Source organism: Typha latifolia, chromosome 8 (genome assembly GCF_019914945.1).
Source record: "Typha latifolia isolate L0001 chromosome 8, TyphaL0001v2, whole genome shotgun sequence".
Taxonomy (NCBI): domain Eukaryota; kingdom Viridiplantae; phylum Streptophyta; class Magnoliopsida; order Poales; family Typhaceae; genus Typha; species Typha latifolia.
In genome coordinates, this window is record NC_133093.1 from 7,799,565 (window position 1) to 7,817,563 (window position 17,999).

General features: G+C 37.6%; 2 protein-coding genes across 7 annotated transcripts; one reads left to right on the forward strand and one right to left on the reverse strand.

Annotated features, from left to right (window-relative positions):
• Positions 1–288: 288 nt before the first annotated feature.
• On the reverse strand, positions 289–3,672 carry LOC140794419 (uncharacterized). Of its 3 annotated transcripts, XM_073146435.1 has the most exons (4): positions 3,183–3,217; positions 2,761–3,117; positions 1,549–1,695; positions 289–695 (listed from the first exon to the last, which is right to left on the reverse strand). In XM_073146435.1, the coding sequence occupies exons 2-4, from the start codon at positions 3,031–3,033 to the stop codon at positions 582–584; spliced, it is 534 nt and encodes a 177-aa protein (XP_073002536.1). In that variant the 5' UTR covers positions 3,034–3,117; positions 3,183–3,217; the 3' UTR covers positions 289–581. The 3 variants fall into 3 exon arrangements, with proteins under 3 accessions (XP_073002536.1, XP_073002535.1, XP_073002537.1); XM_073146434.1 differs by having other exon boundaries at positions 2,761–3,672; XM_073146436.1 differs by having other exon boundaries at positions 289–759; positions 2,761–3,335.
• A 5,296-nt stretch (positions 3,673–8,968) lies between these two features.
• Positions 8,969–17,914, forward strand: LOC140793781 (uncharacterized). 4 transcript variants are annotated; one of them, XM_073145470.1, is made up of 5 exons: positions 8,969–11,647; positions 12,033–12,530; positions 13,094–13,196; positions 13,937–15,753; positions 15,870–17,914. In XM_073145470.1, the coding sequence occupies exon 1, from the start codon at positions 9,105–9,107 to the stop codon at positions 11,568–11,570; it is 2,466 nt and encodes an 821-aa protein (XP_073001571.1). In that variant the 5' UTR covers positions 8,969–9,104; the 3' UTR covers positions 11,571–11,647; positions 12,033–12,530; positions 13,094–13,196; positions 13,937–15,753; positions 15,870–17,914. The 4 variants fall into 4 exon arrangements, with proteins under 4 accessions (XP_073001571.1, XP_073001572.1, XP_073001573.1 ...); XM_073145471.1 differs by lacking the exon at positions 15,870–17,914 and having other exon boundaries at positions 13,330–14,646; XM_073145472.1 differs by lacking the exon at positions 15,870–17,914 and having other exon boundaries at positions 13,344–14,646.
• Positions 17,915–17,999: the final 85 nt, after the last annotated feature.

Genomic DNA, 17,999 nt, shown 5'->3' on the forward strand with positions numbered 1-17,999 from the left:
AATAAAAAAGTGACAATCCTCACTTTTAGCCTTAGCGCTATATAATAAAAGTGACGACCCTCAAACCCCAACCGTCTTATAAAATATTACATCAAATAATTCAGTACCGACCAAAATAATAAATCACTAAGTAAAATGTTTAATGCTGCGTTCGAGTTCTACATGCAATTTTTTCTTTCATTTCTGTACTCTTTCTATCATAACATAAATATCCGAAAGTGAGTGACTTTTAGTGTTGAAGAAAAATAGTTTGTGACGCAGAAATGTACTACTTCCTGACACATAAGATGAAATCAGAAAACTCACAAAATAACAAACAATGGGTACACCGTACACTAAGAAAAGGTATTATAAAACACAAAAAGAAGAGTTCATTGTTGAGGATAAGTAGCTAATAAAATATTCGGCCAGCACTGGTGTCAAGTAGGAAAATTATAACAGAAGATATTATATATTCTCATTTCTGGATCAGGAGCGACAGCATACTTGAATTTATCAGTAGTTCCAGAATTTAGATCAGCCTTCATTTCTGCGCTGTCACCTGAGCTTACTTTGTCGAACTGGCCATTTGCTTGATCCTGCTATCCCATGTTTGCAACACTTTCATTGTCGTTGTCTGCGTCTTCTAAATCCAAGTTTAAATTTAGATCAGTTCCATTGCCATCTTTGTCAAGAACTTGAATCATTTCTGAAGCCTGGAATAGGAGACCAATCTTAGAAGTTCACTCTGATCTCAGGAAATGTGGAGACCTCAAGATCCTTGCCATATACACGTTCCAAAAGGAAAACATTTCAGAAAAATGATATCAAATCATTACATATGCTTTATTAAATGCTCACATCGAAAAATAAGAGCTTGAAACTTAAAAATCAACACTGTCATGCCAAAATAAGCAAGATCATAATAAAACTCACATTGCATTTCTGAAACTTCTGGGTAAACAACACTTAGTCACTAGCTTCGCAAGTTGGAAAGAAAATGCTGAAACATAGCAGCAATTGTCTGAAAGTTCATAAAGTGCTTCTAAAGACACTGCTAAGTTTATGGCATTGTTGAACAGATGACCCCAAAAACCATCCTCCATACATTTTGAGCTACTAAAAAGAATCCAAAGGCACTAGGGTAGGTTTTAGGAATCAAATTTGACATGTTCAGGTAACAGGGCTCAATTTACCATGACATATATGGTAAAGTGTAAACTCATAATTTTTTTGAAGACGAAATTTTTGTTCATATGCCATGCAAGTATTGAGCAACCAAAAGTAGTATCCATAACTCAATTTGTTCTCCTACTGTTGCTCTCACATAGTTTCCCAGTATTTGTTGTTAGAAATGATAGGCAGAACAGAAGATATATGGTCTAATATGTGTAAAGAATAATATGGTTTAATGAAAGTCATAAATTAATTGAAAGTTTAAATCTGGAAATAGATGCTCCCATTGATGAAAAGGAAAAACAAAGATAGCACTTTAGTTTAAAATGTTCAACTATGGCAAAGTTTATATGTAGATGCATAATAGTTTTGTTGAAATAACAATCTAAATACCTGAGATTCTTGCATCGGGACATCATTCATATCAATTTTCTGATTAAAAGGCTCAGTTTTGGGAAGGGATGGCTTAGCATCGCCAGGTTTATTATCGTCTCCAGATTTGGCAGTAGCCACTTGTTTTTGATCTTCAATTACAGAAACCTGCAGTGCATATGAGAGTCGTAAGAATAAACTGATGGGCCTGACGCAAGAATAAGATGCAGAATATTACACTTTCTGCCAACGTAAGTTTAATTCAACTTAAAATAGTACTTGAAGAAATTTCACTTGGCGTACCATTCAGAGGGCATAACTAATTGCGACAGTTAAGAATTGCCACTCTTATTGGCACAAAACCAGCATTTAAACAACCTATGTTAACTAGTAAGACTGCCTAAATGTTTTACTGACCCAATCCCTGGGATAGCAAGAGTTTCTTGCACTAGCATGCACCTTTTACACATAAATGGCATGTCAAAGAATAATTCATTGGTTGACAGATTAGAAGACAAACAAAAGATACAGGCTTTTAGCTCAAAGTATGGCCTTCCTACCTCTACATCCTATACCTCCTAAATCAGTTATGCATGGCAGGCTAAGAAGAAATCAAGCCAAATGATTACCTTCTGTTTTCTAAAATCACGAGTCTTTTCCTCAATGTAGCACAACTCTAAAGTTTAACAGACTTAATTAAACAAATGAGAGTTCCATTATCTACAGGTAATCGTTTGTCTTTTTATTCTTCTACCATCTTCACCACTGCAGTTTAGAATTCACTGTAAGCAATAAAAATGAATACATCTTCTCATTCTTTTTGGATTAAAAAGGTGACCTTGTCTCATTGTCTCTGTCAAAACTGATGGAAGTTATCCAAATATCAAGATAACCAAGTAACAACTAGCGAACAACTAAGCGAACCCAAATCCCAATCCAGCTAAAACAAGTAAACATCAAAACTTTATAACAAAACAACAGCATAACCAACACCACTATTCTACTTACAATAAGAAATAACTCCGTTGCTACACTTCTGAGAGGGGAAAAAGAGAACCCTCAAAACCCTATCATCGTGACCACAAAATTAGCCACCAAACAGAACCCAAATCAATAAACTAGAACAGATCCACTTGCCCCTAAACTTACAATTCAAAGCCCCTCAAACTGATCAAACGGACCAAGAAAAAGGACAAAGAAAAGGAATTTTTATTTTAAAGTTAGATTACTCACCGGAACGTAGCGGCACGTTCTCACATGCAACTCCTCGGAGTTGAGTCCTTCGGAGGCGCTGCCGTTGGTCGGGGTCCACTTGTAGATAAGGAGATTGGAGCGGTTGTTGCTGTTATTGTTAGTCTTGGCGTTGTTGGTGGTGGTGGAGGAATTAGGGTTCGGGTTAGAGAACGGGACCCACCTCTTCTTCCACTTTCTCACCGGTCCGGTGAAGACGGCGGTTGGGCCGAACCGAGTTGATGACCGGCCAAGACGCGCTCCGACGCCCTCCATGGAACCGGTGACACGAGAGAAGCGGAGGGGAGAGTGGAGAGACGAGTGTTTTTTTTTTTAATTTTTTTTTATGCTGTTTGGCCCCTAAAAAGTTGACACCTTTTATTTCTTTCTCTGCAGATCAGAAAATAAATATATATTACACTTACATCCCTGAAGTACTAGATATTTTCACGTCAACTCCCGCGTTTATTTTTGGTGGCAACTATGTAAATTTTTAAAAAATGCTGAGACCGGCGAAGCTCATCTCTGGCTCTGCTTGACTCCATAGTTAATGGAGCCAGCTCAAAAGCAGCATAGGTGCCTCCGGATTTTTCTAAGCAGTTCAAAGCTCCTACCTAACTCAGTTCAGTGATTGGGAGGACACCGGAGGAAATCTTGGGCGAGATCAAGAAGCTGCTTGAGGATTGTGCGATAGTGGATCCTACGATTCTAGCACACTGTAGAGTGAAGTGGTGACTGTCGTTGTTTGGGAGGTTCTTAGGTAGAGCTATTCTATCACCTAGGTTGAAGATGATGTTGGCTAAGTTATGGAATGCAAATAGAAGGATTGTTAGTGTCCGTTATAGCAAATGGCTTCTATGTAGTCAGATTTGAAAGGGATGAAGATATGCTAAAATAAAGAGATGGTTTTAGATCAATACTAAAAGATATGGATGTGGCTTTAAATAAACACATTAGTGGGCTTGCTAGCTAAAGACAAAAGGAGGGACTTGTCACTATGAAAGATAATATGGATGGCAATCTAGAAAGGATTATAGTAATAAGGAAAATATTGGGGAAGACAATCAATCAATGTCAGTGGCAGGTGTTATCATTCACCTAGGTGATGGGTGTCCTAAACAAGCCAAGATAGCATTCATAAAGATTGTGAAAGTGGCTAGGGTGAAGCCTTTCTCCTTGGCAGAAGTTTATCTAAAAAATGTCTTCCACAATTGGGTAGCTTTTATAAGCAAAGGACTGATTTATTGACAACAATAGTCTCCTCTAAAGACTCATCGGCAGATAGTACACCAGCTCAAAAGGGCCACTATTAGGAAACAGGAGTAGCAAGAACTCATATGTGATCATGCCATAGCCCTCTACAAGCACCAAGAGATAGATGGGATAGAGGTGGACAATACTTTGATTGTTAAGTCCCCGTCCGAAAAGGGTGTAGAGCGGCTTAGCTCTCTCCTCGAGAAGCCTACATTTTCTTTTTTGTTTTACTAGTTAAGACTGTAATGAAACTATTAATAAGAAACACTATCTGGACTTTATCACCAAAAAAAAAAAAAAATGGCATAGCTTCTTGTAAGGTATAGAGACAGGCAATTAATGCTTGCAATGTAACCTTCAGTTAAATTTTCAACTCTTTTGAATAAAAAAAACACTCAATTCTTAGTCGCAGCTTTTCCAAAGTGATTGTGATCTCCCTCCATAAAAAAAAATCATCCCATCACCCCACTCCTCCCTCCCTCGTCACCCTCACCCCACCCCTGCCCTCCCTAGTTACCATCACCCCACCCATGCACTTACCTGTCACCATCACCCATAACCCTTGCCTTATCTCCATCAGCCTCCATCGACTAGCAACTACCACCTCATCCTCTTCATCGACATCCTCCTCTTCCTCCATCAACTGAAATATCTCATCCGACCTCTTTTAGCGGCCTCCTTCATCGGCGTCGACATTGGCCTCCTCATCTTCCTCCTCTATCAGCTGTCTCCTCCATCCTCTTTTGTTGACCTTCTTCTCCACCGATCTCCTACTTCTTGGCAAGTCGTCATCTCCACTGCCACCGCCTCCTTATCATTTAATCAAGCTCGGGCTCTACTCGGGCTTGGTTAGGCTCGGCTCAAGTTGAGCTGAGCTGAGCCTAAACATATTAATAGGGCTCAAAATTAATTTCAACCCGAGCCTAAGCTAGAGCCGACGCTTGTGAACTGCCTCCTAACTTGCAATATTTTATACTTATCATGTTGGTTTAGACTTGGCCCGCCATATCTATGGGTTACATGATAAAACAATTGAGCATATGTTCTCAAATTATAATTTTGTTTTGTGATTGTGGACTCATCTCTCGATTAGTTGGAACTTAGGTATGCATTAACCATTTGAAAAGAATAATTATTGGTTCATTGTGGGAGTTAACATCCCTCCTTCCCAAAGAGCTTTGCTCCATTCCTTAATTATGGTCTGCCTATGGCATATTTGGCTAAACTAGAATAAGGTGGCATTCACACAACACTCGAGATTTTGTTTCCTCTACTTGGGAATGCACAATTACACTCACTTATGAATATTATAAGCACCAATTTCTATAATAAAGCCTCGCCACTAAATGTTGGCATGCTCATTCGTTGAAAACTCACTCTGCAAGGTTTCTTAAAGCTCAACATTGATAGTTCATTTTTAGGACCTATTTTTAGGTGTGACAAGCTTCAGCTTGTGCGCCTCATCTGGCTCTGGATCATAGTCGTCAGTAGCTTTAGCTATTTTTTTTTCTCTATTATGCTAGTTGTTGAATCCTTCACCCTTCCTAAAGCATTGCCTTGAATCAAGAACTATTGCATCATTACTTTGATCGATGAAGCTGATTTTATGCTCATCATTAACACATTGAAGGCACCTTAGTCTATTACCTCACTCGTTGGAGATTGAATCTTTCTTCTTTCTCTTTAATTATTTTCTACCATATTTATTAAGAAGCTCGTCAATCGTCCGACAGATTAGTTTGCTAATGCTGGTAGAAATATGGGCTCTATGAGTGTACTTGGGAAGGGGTTTTTCGTGATTCACTTATCCAAATATATAAAGGGGGAGTGCTAAAATTCATATTTAAAATAGATTTAAGATCTACTCGAAAGATTTTTACGGAGAAACATCTTTTATTTAGAATAGGTAACACTCAAGTTAGTAATATTTTCATAACTAGTTAATTTTAGGTATAACCACAAGAGGTTAATTTTTAATTTACTCAAAAAAGATTAAGTGTCACTACAAAGTAAACAAGATGGTCTATATAAAAATGGACAAGAGTTCAAGAATCCAAGTCTAACCAACCCAAACATAAATTTAGAATTTGAGTAGCCACTTTTTATTAAATAATTTGGATGAAAAACTAACCCCCATGATATATACTTAATTCACACACATATATATATATATATATATATATATATATATATATATATATATATATATATATATATATATATATATATATATATATATATATATATATATCAGCCGACGTGAAAGCCAAAACAAAAAAAAAAGAGAAAGAAATAGATATATGAGCTTGTATTTTTTTCTATGGATTTATGATAAGTTTATATGGATTTACCGTAGTTTTCTATAGATTTACAAATACTTTTCTACATATATATATATATATATATATATATTTGAGATTAGATAACAAAACTAATAGTGTTTTTGTATGAATTAAATAGTGAACAAATTCACGTTTTAATGCATGTTAAGACACTCTTTTAAGGCAATCACACACAAGCGAAAAAAAAAAGCAAGATTTAGGCCACAAAATTGAAGAATATATTATGTTTTTTTTTATCATGGGTTGAAAAGGGACGGGACAAGGATATACCCTAAGAAAGACTTCCCGATAGACTCTTCTTTACCTATCCATACCGTAGATGAAATTAGAATATTGACCAATTTGCCATTTCTGCTTATAATAATAGGATATAGTTAAGTGATCTAATTAATAAAAAAATATTTTTTAGCCTTTAGCCCTCTCGCTCCTCCCGCTCCTCCGACCACTCACCTTAGGGATTACTTCGCTGATTGAAAACGGTGATAATTGGAGAGATGGAAACTCTTCTCGGTGCTTTGTCTGTCTGGGAATTCACGTCCTCTTCCACTTCCTCATCTCTGACCCTGATCTCAGCTCCATCATACCTCCCTTCTCCCACTAACTATTGTCATTTTTACATATATTCCATCAGACTTAGTCTCGACTCACTAGATTACTTTGGGGAATTCTTTGCCTCCAAGGAATCTTTGCCTCATCCCTCAACCTATTCGCCACCATGGGAGTAGAGAAAGATAAGGAACAAGAGAGAGGATTTCAAAGGGTAAGAGGAGGATTTGGTTACATAAGAGAGAGAGTATTTTTGTCATATAATTATCATGTGACTATCACACGGTGAAAAAATTAAAACTCAGATATACTTAAATTATTAAGCGAGGTATTTGTGATAGTTTGGAGAGTCATTATGTACCCCAAAAAAAAAAAAATTCAATGGGTCATTGTGGAAAAGAATGCTAGTTTAGCAGTAAAAAAGAAATTATCCCAAAAAGTTTAATATATAATCACATCTAAATATCCCATATATATATATAGCCAGTCTATGGAACAACATATATGCATATATTTCTATCTGGGTAAAAGCTTTTCGGCAAGGGGAATATTTTCTCTAGTGGCAATGAGAAGGCTCGGTCCAGATTTTGGAGACTACTTGGATAAGTTGTTCTTCCATAAAAATATGTGTTGTTAAACAAATCTTTTGTTTTCTCTCATATTTCGATCTGAAGCAGTAACAGTTAACCAGAATGGTAGAATTTTGAAAACTACGCAAAAGAGTATCACCAACATGCATGCGTAGAATGTGTTACTTTTTGTCCATTATTAGATTAGTTCCCTATCGTATCGAGGAAACCTTATAAGTAATCAGTTATAATTTCTCAGACCTCCTGTCGATAGATTCTCAAATACTTTCATCTCTTTTTCTCTTTAATTCCTTCAATGTTTAAATTTGCATTTGTTTTTTAACTTGCTCTAAGGTTGTTCATTTGTTTTACTGTTTAATTTATTCATCTAATGATGGCCGGCACGTCACGTGCCGTAAGAAGAGAAAAATAAAGAAGAGATACTCACCTTCGCTTTCATCGTCGCCGCTCGCCGCTCGCTGATCGCCGTTGTCGTTACCCGAGCACGTCGGGTGCCCCAGCCCAAGTGAGAAGGAGAGACAAAGAGAGTGAGAGAGAAATTGAGAGAGAGTGAGAGAAATTGATGAGTTAAAACTTAAGTTGCGGATTCAGATCCGAATCCTCTCTCTCTCTCAATTTCTCTCGATCTCTCTCTCGGTCTCTCCTTCTCCCTCGGGCTAGGGTACTTGATGACGACGACAATCAGCGACGGCGATGACGATTAGCGATGGCGACGATGATCGGCGACGGATAGCTCGACAACGAGGTCGACGACGAGGACGGAACAATTAGGAGGTACGCCGCCTGCACAGCTATCCATGCATTCATCCTTACTATACATGACTGAGAAGAAAGCTTATTTTCTTCAATAAGTTGGTGGCTAGTGGAGGAGTTCACCTGCATTTTGCCTTTAAAGTTGATTGTAATCCTTGTTACAAGTATTCTAGCTTAGATCATTTTCCTGGTATGCAGCTATTTCATCAAACATGACAATATTTCTTCTTTTCTACTTTCTATATATCAAACTTATTTCAACCTTTTCTAGAGAATCCAGACTTATTATACTTTCTCATTTTAGTCTCTCACTAAAAAAAAAAAAACTAATTATATATTATGACTCACATTTTGTGAATAGTAAAAACTAAATAATTTAGCTATTTTATTATTAACTTATAGTACAATCTGAGCTTACTAGAAATGACTCTCTTTGATACTAAAACAATAAAAAAGAAAAATCTAGACAGTTGGACTAAGAAACCAAGGCTTACCTTTGAACCTTTCGAGAGCCGTAGGCATATTTCATACGTATCGAATAAGGATATACTTTGAATATGCTTCCGATACGTGCCAAAAATATTTTTCAGAGTATTCTAATTTTATAATAAATTATTTTAATCCATGAATACGGCTGAGATACGGGCGGGGATACGTTTCCAATTCTAATGGTTTAAATCCGGTAAGCTTAACGTTTTAACCCGTTAAGCTGCTTACGATCGACCCATTTCCTCTTTCTTCCCGCGCGTACCCTAGCTGCCTTCCTCCTCTCTCGGCGGGCTTCGACGGAGCGAGAAGTTGATTGCGTTTCCAGGTGGTGGATTAATTTGAGCGAGGAAGAGAAAAGTCTGCTCCTTTTTGGATGAATCCATCCCAATCTCTCTTTCGCCGAATGCTCCTCTACCGGGAATCCAAATCAATCACCAAATGGTCGTTTGGGCTTCCAAAGATTGCTTCTTTCATAGATAGGAATCAGTCGAACACTTGGAATTCTTCTCGGGTTTTCTCAGCAATTGCTGCTCAGTTTCATGCGGTAGACTACTCGAGCGGTGACGAGAAACCCAGTTCAGCTCAGGTTGTGAGGACTTTGCGCAGTCTCTGGAGGAAACCTAACGTCGCTCTCGCCTACTTCAAGGACAACGAGAACGTTGGATTCTGCCACGACCTCTCCACTTACTTGGAGATCATCCGCGTATTGGCCGGTTCGGGTCAGAAGAAGAAGTTAATTTCGTTGTTTTCTGATCTCATCTTGTCGAATGGTGGACTGGGTTTCGAGGTCTCGGCCCTTTTCCATTTTCTTGAGCAAGCTTCAGATGGTTCGGATGCGCTCGTCTTCGTGTTTGATGCTCTTATTAAGGCCTACGCCACTTGCCGGAATCCGAAAGAGACTACAGATATCTTCTTCCAGTTGGGAAAGCTTGGATTTTTACCTTCGATGAGGTCTTCCAATTTCCTTATAAATTATGTGGCTGAAAACAGTGATTTGGAGATGGTGATAGAAGTTTATGATCAGATGAAGGGATTCGGAATAAGTCCGGATGCTTATACATTTACCATACTGATCAAAGCTTTCTGCCAAGCAGGGAAATCAGATGAAGCACTTGAAATTTTGAGCGAGATGAAGGAAATGGGAGTAAAACCAGACCAAATGACGTATTTGACGTTCATTGCCGGTATGTGCACATGTGGGAAATCTAGTCTCGGTTATGCATTTCTTGAACAAATCAATAGAGAGGGTGTTCCTGTAGGCATTCTTACTTATAATAAGTTAATTTATGGGTTATGCAAGGAGCACAAACTACAGGAGGCTGAAAAGCTTTTGGAGGCTATGGTGAAGCAAGATGTGCTCTCTGATTCTTATGGTTATGGTTATCTTATTCGAAGTTACTGTAAAGTAGGAAACCTAGTAAAAGCTTTAGATCTATATGAGGAGATGGTCTCAAAGGGCATCCAAACAAATCCTCTCATTGTGAGCTTTCTCCTTCAATGCTTCAGGAAGTTAGGCATGGTTTCTGAAGCATTGGTGTATTTTCGGAAATTTAAGGACTCAGGGCTTGACCTTGACAAGGTCCTCTATAACATTGCGATTGATGCTTATTGCAAGCTCGGTAACATGAGAGACGCAGTGGAGCTGCTTCAAGAAATGAAGAGGAATGGGTTGGTACCTGACAAAATCCATTACACATGCTTGATTAATGGGTATTGTCTCAAGGGAGAAATTTCTAAAGCTCAGAAGGTGTTTGACGATATGCTGAAGAGCAATGTGGAGCCTGATCTTGTTACATATAACATATTAGCTAGCGGATTTTGTAAGAATGGGTTTGTTGCAGAGGTATTTGACCTTCTAAATTATATGATGGATCAAGGATTGGAGCCCAATGCTCACACCTATGCTTTGGCAATTGAGGGCTTCTGTAAAGGAGGCAAGCTTAGTGAGGCAGAAATACTGTTCAGAGTACTAGAAGACAGGGGAATTGATCAAATAGAAGTCCTTTTCAGTGCAATGGTATCTGGCTACTTACATTTGGGGTGCACAGGACATGCGTACATGCTTTTCCTCAGGTTTTCTGAGCAAGGGAATTTTGTGGATGAGATCGCTCGATCAAAACTAATAAGCAACCTTTGTAAAGAGGGAAATGTTGAAGAAGCTTCCACTGTATTTAACATATTGTTACAGAAACACGTTATCCTTGACACAATTTCCTATAGCAAACTTATTGCAGCTTACTGTCAGATGGGAGATATGCAAAATGCTCGATTCTGGTTTGAGGATTTGATTGAACGAGGGCTTTCTGCTGATGTAATTTTGTACACCATATTGATGAATGGGTACTGCAAGGCCAACCGTTTGGAAGAAGCTTGTGGATTGTTTGATGATATGAGAAAAGTAGGAATTATGCCTGATGTGGTCGCCTACACCGTAATGTTGGATGGTCATTTGAAAGAAACCCTACGGCAAGGCTGGCTGGGCATTGGAAAGGAAAAGAGAAAGTTTGAAATTAGAGCAAAGCATTCTAAATTGTTGAACTGCATGAAAGATATGGAAATCGAGCCTGATGTAGTTTGCTATACAGTACTGATTAATTGTCGGTGCAAGATGGAGTATCTTCAGGATGCTCACAAACTCTTTGATGAGATGCTAGAAAAGGGGCTGATACCTGATGCCTATGTATATACATCTCTTATAAGTGGTTACTGTAGCCAGGGGGAAATAGCAAAGGCTGAAACTCTACTACAAGAAATGCTAGATAAAGGATTAGCACCTGATACTCTTACTTTCTCAGTCTTGGATCAAGGGATCTTGTGGGCTAGACAGATGCACCAATAATGGTAATCGTTCATGTGGTTATGCTGATGGCCTTCTGTGGAAGAGCTTTTTTCAACTGTGGCATAGATATTGCAAAGGTAAGTACGACAACTTGCATCTTATCTCCTTAAAGCAAGAAAGGATTTTCTTATCCTGTTGAAACTGTTTATAAATGTTTCTTAAATTTAATATAGTGTACACTATATACAAAATACGAAGATTATCATTGATTATATTATGTCTGTGACAAAGATAGAAACAGGAGAAGTATATGTAATAAATTACAGCAGTGTAAGTCCATGCTATAAATTTCTATGTCTGCTTTTCTCCAGAAATCTTCATTCCATGCCAAATGAATGAATGACATATATCTATACTTCTCGTGGGTCCAGCAACATTGTTTATCACCTTTGATTTAACAAGCTCCCAGTTGAGTAACATTAAATGGTGCTACATAAATTCATTGCTGATCATTTTATGTAGTTGCCTACACCGTAATGTTGGATGGTCATTTGAAAGAAGCACTATGGCAAGGCTGGTTGGGCAGTGGAAAGGACAAGAGAAAGTTTGAAATTAGAGCAAAGCATTCAAAATTGTTGAACTGCATGAAAGATATGGAAATCGAGCCTGATGTAGTTTGCTATACCGTACTGATTAATTGTCAGTGTAAGATGGAGTATCTTCAGGATGCTCACAAACTCTTTGACGAGATGCTAGAAAAGGGGCTGATACCTGATGCCTATGTATATGCATCTCTATAACTTTATAAGTGGTTACTGTAGCCAGGGGGAAATAGCAAAGGCTGAAACTCTGCTACAAGAAATGCTAGATAAAGGATTAGCACCTGATATACTTTCTCAATCTTGGATCAAGGGATCTTGTGGGCTAGGCAGATGCACCAATAAAGGTAATCATTGATGTGGTTAGCTGATGGCCTTCTGTGGAAGAGCTTTTTTCAACTGTGACATAGATATTGCAAAGGTAAGGATGACAATTTGCATTGCATCTCCTCAAAGCAATAAAGGATTTTCTTATCCTGCTGAAACTGTTCATAATGCTGAAACTGAAGCATAATGTTCCTCTAGATGTCTCATTTCATCCTTTTATTCAGGAAACATGGCTTCTGATTGAAAATACTATTTGATGATGCTGATGTATATAAGAAGCTTTGCTGCATCTTACTTTTGTGACCTTTTGCTTCTTTAGTGGTATACTTTTCACTTCATGCTAAGCAAATCATATACTCATAAAGATACTTAAAATTAGGTGTAAATTACTGCATCAAATTTGGTCTTATCCTCAATTAGATTGCATGACCTGAAAACACCTTTCTTCAGATTACTGTACATGATCTACTATCAAGTGTTTCAAGAAAAATATTTGAACTGATTTTGGCAGTCAATCACTATATGAGGAGGATTGTTTTTATTTTTACTTTTTTAGCTCTATTATATGTGGCAATGTCTTTTCTTTTTCTTTCTTTCCTAGTAGAAACCTTTCTTTTCGTGGAAGCTTCAAAATTGAAATTAATGGATCTTCTGCAGCTTCGCCTGCAAGAGTTTTGGCTACAGTAGGGTACTTGCCAACCTAATGTTGGCATATGAGTCAAGAGCTATGTTGGACTGCAAGAAATTCCTGCAGCCTGAGGTACGTGCTATCTGCTATCAAACTCTAGGACTTGAATCATATCCGTCCATTTGCTACAAAATCAAACTGCCCATTCCCTTCTTTTCTTCTATAATCAAGGATTCTAATATCAGCTGGTCACGATCTGAATCAGCTAAAATGGATCAGGTTCAGTGATATCAAACCGCAATCAGTCGATTGATTGCTTTCAGTTAGGTATTGGTTGGATCCGTCGATACTCGATTTGTTTTGGGTGGGTTTTGGCTGTTTCAGTCGAAACTGCTGACAAAGCCCACTGACACCCAGGCGAAGCCACGGAGAATGCAGAGGATGGTGCAACGGATGACAAGGGTGGCGATAGTGTTTGCATCAAAGTGGTGGATGCAGAGATCAATTGAAGAGAGTGAGAGAAAGAGGGAGACTGAGAAGAAGAGAGATATATTTAAGCGATTTATGTTTTTAAAATTTTCTATTACTTTTTTAACTTTGTAATATTTCTCGAGATTTTAAATAATTTTTTAGAATATTTATGTAATGAAAAAATGATATCATTATGAAATCCGATACTAACAGATGAAACAACCAATCCGTATCATTTTTTTCGAGCGCTCGATTCTGATCCTGATATTCTGAACCTTGCTCCTAAGCATAGGATTAGCGCTCAGTTTATTCTTGGGTTAAGGATTGCCCTAAATCACAATTCAGTGTTAGAATTTCTGTTTCTAGTCTTTGCCGTCATCTAAACTCTCTCCTTCTTGCAGCAAGGAAATCTTAGGGCTTGTGGGTGGAGGAATCCATGCACAATCTGTCACAAATGATGAATCTAAGCTTCGGGATGTGGTAGCCACTGCCCCTGCCGCAGTTGCTTGCTGCCAATGATCCAATGGGCTTCAAGAACTCTAGGCTGGTCTTCTCAGCTGGAGTCAGAGCGGCAAGCCGGGGAGGTCCAATTGGAAGGGCAAGAAGGCCCTGACAAGCACAACATGGCAGTGATGACGATGATTGTGGCATTAGTGTCTGGCTACAAGCCTCCTTGCCTGCACGAGCTCCAGTTTCAGAACTGCATCGAGGCTCTGCAATTCTAGTTGAAGAAGAAGTTCACCAACTTCAGAGCTCCCCTGGGATTCTTGCAAGGACTAGAATCAATTCTTTCTTGTGTATTATAACCCTGTTGTAGTGGATATTTGTCCTGTTTAATTTTGATTTTCTGTTGCGATGAACTTTTTCATAGATTGCTAGCTGAAAAAAGTGATTCAGCTTATTATTCCAGGTGAACCCTTTTGACATAAAATTGCATTTTCTCTGGTTTGAATGATGTAAAGGAACAATGATCTTCTTCCTTTTGGAGAGGCTGGGCTGGAAAGTTTGTTGGAAATGATGGTGTTCAAGGTGGCTGCAAGTTTGGGCTTTATGAGTATTTCAAAAGGATGTACCTGCTCTTTTGGTAGGACAAAATAGAATTGCAATCTTCTTTAGCAGTTTATCTGCTCAAGTAATAGCAGATATAGCCCTTTCTCCTTTTGAAGATGTCAAAGTTTGTGTCCTGACACAACCAATATCTGCAAATGGCTTGATTGATGGCTTCCCAAAGTAACATGCCTCTGAAAGTTTCTTATCTCTTCCATCTGGTTTGATCATAATGTGCCATGTCAAATTTAACATGCTTCTTTTATGTTCCGTATATTTTCTTTGCAGTCTTGTTCGTTTGTAAGTGATTTCAATTTGATTTTGTATTGCAGCATCTACAGGTGGCTTTTGCCACTTTGATGTCGGAATCTTCCATGTAATGTCATAAACTCACAATTCCTGTAGTTCAGTGTTTTTCATTCTTGTGCTTCACTTTTTGAAATTAATGGAGGCTTAAATACCATGGTTCTCTAATGAACATCTCAGTGCAGTTCTCTGCATCAGATGTTGAGTTGAAATTTTCGGTTAAACAAAAAGGAATATAATTCAGCATGGATCATGTAGAAGTGTTACCAACTTACTTCTGTTTTGGCAGTAGTGACTGTGCAACTTCACTCTTATGTTGAAATATTTCCTGCAAATTCTTAGATTCATATTGCTCAAATAAAGGATATACTCTGGAGATTGGCATTTATCATAATATTTGCTTCTAGTAAGTAACTTAATTTTGTTCTGAAGTAGCCTCGCATTATTTTAAGGAGAAATGCATGGTGTTTGTAGCTGCAATGGATGGTTATAAAAAAAAAAAGTAGATAGTGTTTCATATGCCCATGCACTTCGAAGGAAGTGGTGCTTAATTACTTTGACATACTAAGTCTTTGTCATTGAAGACTGTCTTAAGGGAAAGTGAATGTTGTTATTCGTTGTGTTTTCACTTTTAATCAGTTATATCATTATCTGCTAAATCTGAATCATAAGCTGACTGCTTGTGTGATTTCTATCATAGTGTTTCTCGGTTCTCCAAAAGAGAAAGGACTGCTCGAGAACTCAACAACTTGGAGTGACTTGCTTGGCTGGTTATGCATCTGGTACTATTGGTACTATTGTCTCAAATCCTGCAGACAGCATTGTTGCTTCTCTTTACAACAGAAAGGCTAAAGGTATAGTGAAGGTAAGATCTTTGAAGTTCTTCTTGGTTTTTGAAAATTTCGAAGTTCTCTTTGGTATGCAAATACTCATCCTACTATATGATTGTTTATCTAATATAATTACTTTGTACATTTTCAGGCTGTTAAGACTTAAGAGCATTGGAATTCCTAATTTGTTCACAGCAAGCCTTCCGATTAGTATTGCACTTGTTTGACCCGTTGCAACTTGTAACTATGCGATGGTTTTTCTACAATACCATCAAAGTAAGTACACCCAATTTATGAGATTTATGCAGAATGTTAATTGCTTTTCTGTTTCACTAATCTGGGCCCAAATGTGCCCTTTTTTCTAATATCATTCAATGAGATTCTCTTGACTTTTACTTAGCAGATTAATTTTTTGGAAATAATCTCATTTGTAATTCTGGTATGATAAAATTTTTTAGGGAAAATTATATTTTATTCCCCATGTAATTATGCCTAAATTCACTTGACCCCTCTATAATTTTATTTGTGTTAATTTACCCCCTTATAATTAGACTAACATATTTTTCAATATATTTAACTAAACTATATGTCGAATTTGAAGATCCTGATTAGAAATAAAGTTATAGACTCATGGATACTACTAGCTTTATCTTTTGCCTAATTCCCAGGAAATCATACAGAAAGAAAATAGTCACATATGGAGCAAATGCTTGTGCTAGATTCTCTTAAAATGTAAGCTATTATTTTTCAGGACGAGAGCAGGTATATAGCTCAAGCAGAGGTGGACATCTGAACCTCAAACATGCAAAAAAAGCTCGTATATTGGTAAATAAAATTCCGGGTACTAGAAATTTCTTTGTTGAAGGCTTGACATTCCTTATTTCAACAAAGATCAGCTTTGTTAGGATTATTCCCAGGCTAACCTGTTAAACCTTCTTTTATTCCCTGAGAAGGTGAGAAATACATGACTAGATCGAGATAAGATACAGTACAGATCGAGATACTTTCCACCTGACCTGTGAGGTAGGAGAATTTTTCTTTTTCCAATTGAAGGATCCGTTTCTTTCTTAGAAGATAAAATATCACATTGCTGAATCGCCATGTTAGCTGCCCTATCATGCTTATATGCATATTGGTGCATATCGTTTTTGGATCAAACATATGACTATTATACCTCCATATGCAGTATACTGTGTAATCTGCCGTCATTATTTTATGAGATATATAGAAATTCTAAGTTTAAGCGATTGATATGAAACTCTTTTATGTATATCTACTAATTTAAAATAATCAGTAGAATCTGTTTGTGCTTTTACTCAACTGTTGTTAGAACACTTTGGCATAATAAAAGCTTTCTTGTATAAATGGAAGATCCACCACTTATAATCTACTTGATGCTAACCTTGATAACATTCCCGTTATTCACTTAATTAACTTCATTGAATGCTTGCCATAGCTCTTGTTCGTATGCTGGTGTCCAAGACCATGCATGGGAAGAGGATTGTGGAATGTCATTTACTTACGATAGTGCTCCTCTTCTAGTGATGCTAGATGAATACACAATTTTAAGGCACCAATCTCTGCTGGCCGACTCTTCCTATGTCTGCATTCTGTTCTTGTTTTCGTTATCTCAGGATCAGATTGTCCTTAGTAAAGAAAGAGAAGAAGTAAATTGTTTCAACTTCTGGAAACACAATGACATCCGCGGAAGAAGAAGAAAAACAAAGAGAACAACTCCATAACAAGAAATTGATGGAAAGAGATTTCTTTCAAAAAGAAAGAAAGACAGTGATAATGCATCAGTTAGATGTGCATGGCTTCAATCATGTTCGAATATGATCGAGAGCCATTGGCTTCAGAACTGTAAGCAGGGATATGGAAGAGACAAATCGTTCTTCAGCTCCAATGAATTATGTTGCCGTCTCTAAAGAAGATGCCTCTTCTATGCCAGTGAGCTGACAGTTCCAGTTTCTGGGCTAGGTTGAGATATGTACATTCTCGTAGCTGGATTAGGTTGGTAATGATTTTTTTTAAAGCAACTGTATCATTAATCCTAGAAGAGGCTTAGCTTATGTTCTTTCAAGCTACTAGAAACATATACAGGGATTTTATATTACTTTTTTATCTTTAGATTTTGTAATTTTTATGTTGTAGATGAATGTTACATATGAATACAAGCTTCTACTTCTCATTCAATCTATTTTTTAACTGTGTACTAATCCTTTCTTGCTTCCGGTGATGCCTCACATTTGATTACTTATTCCACCATATAGGCCTATAG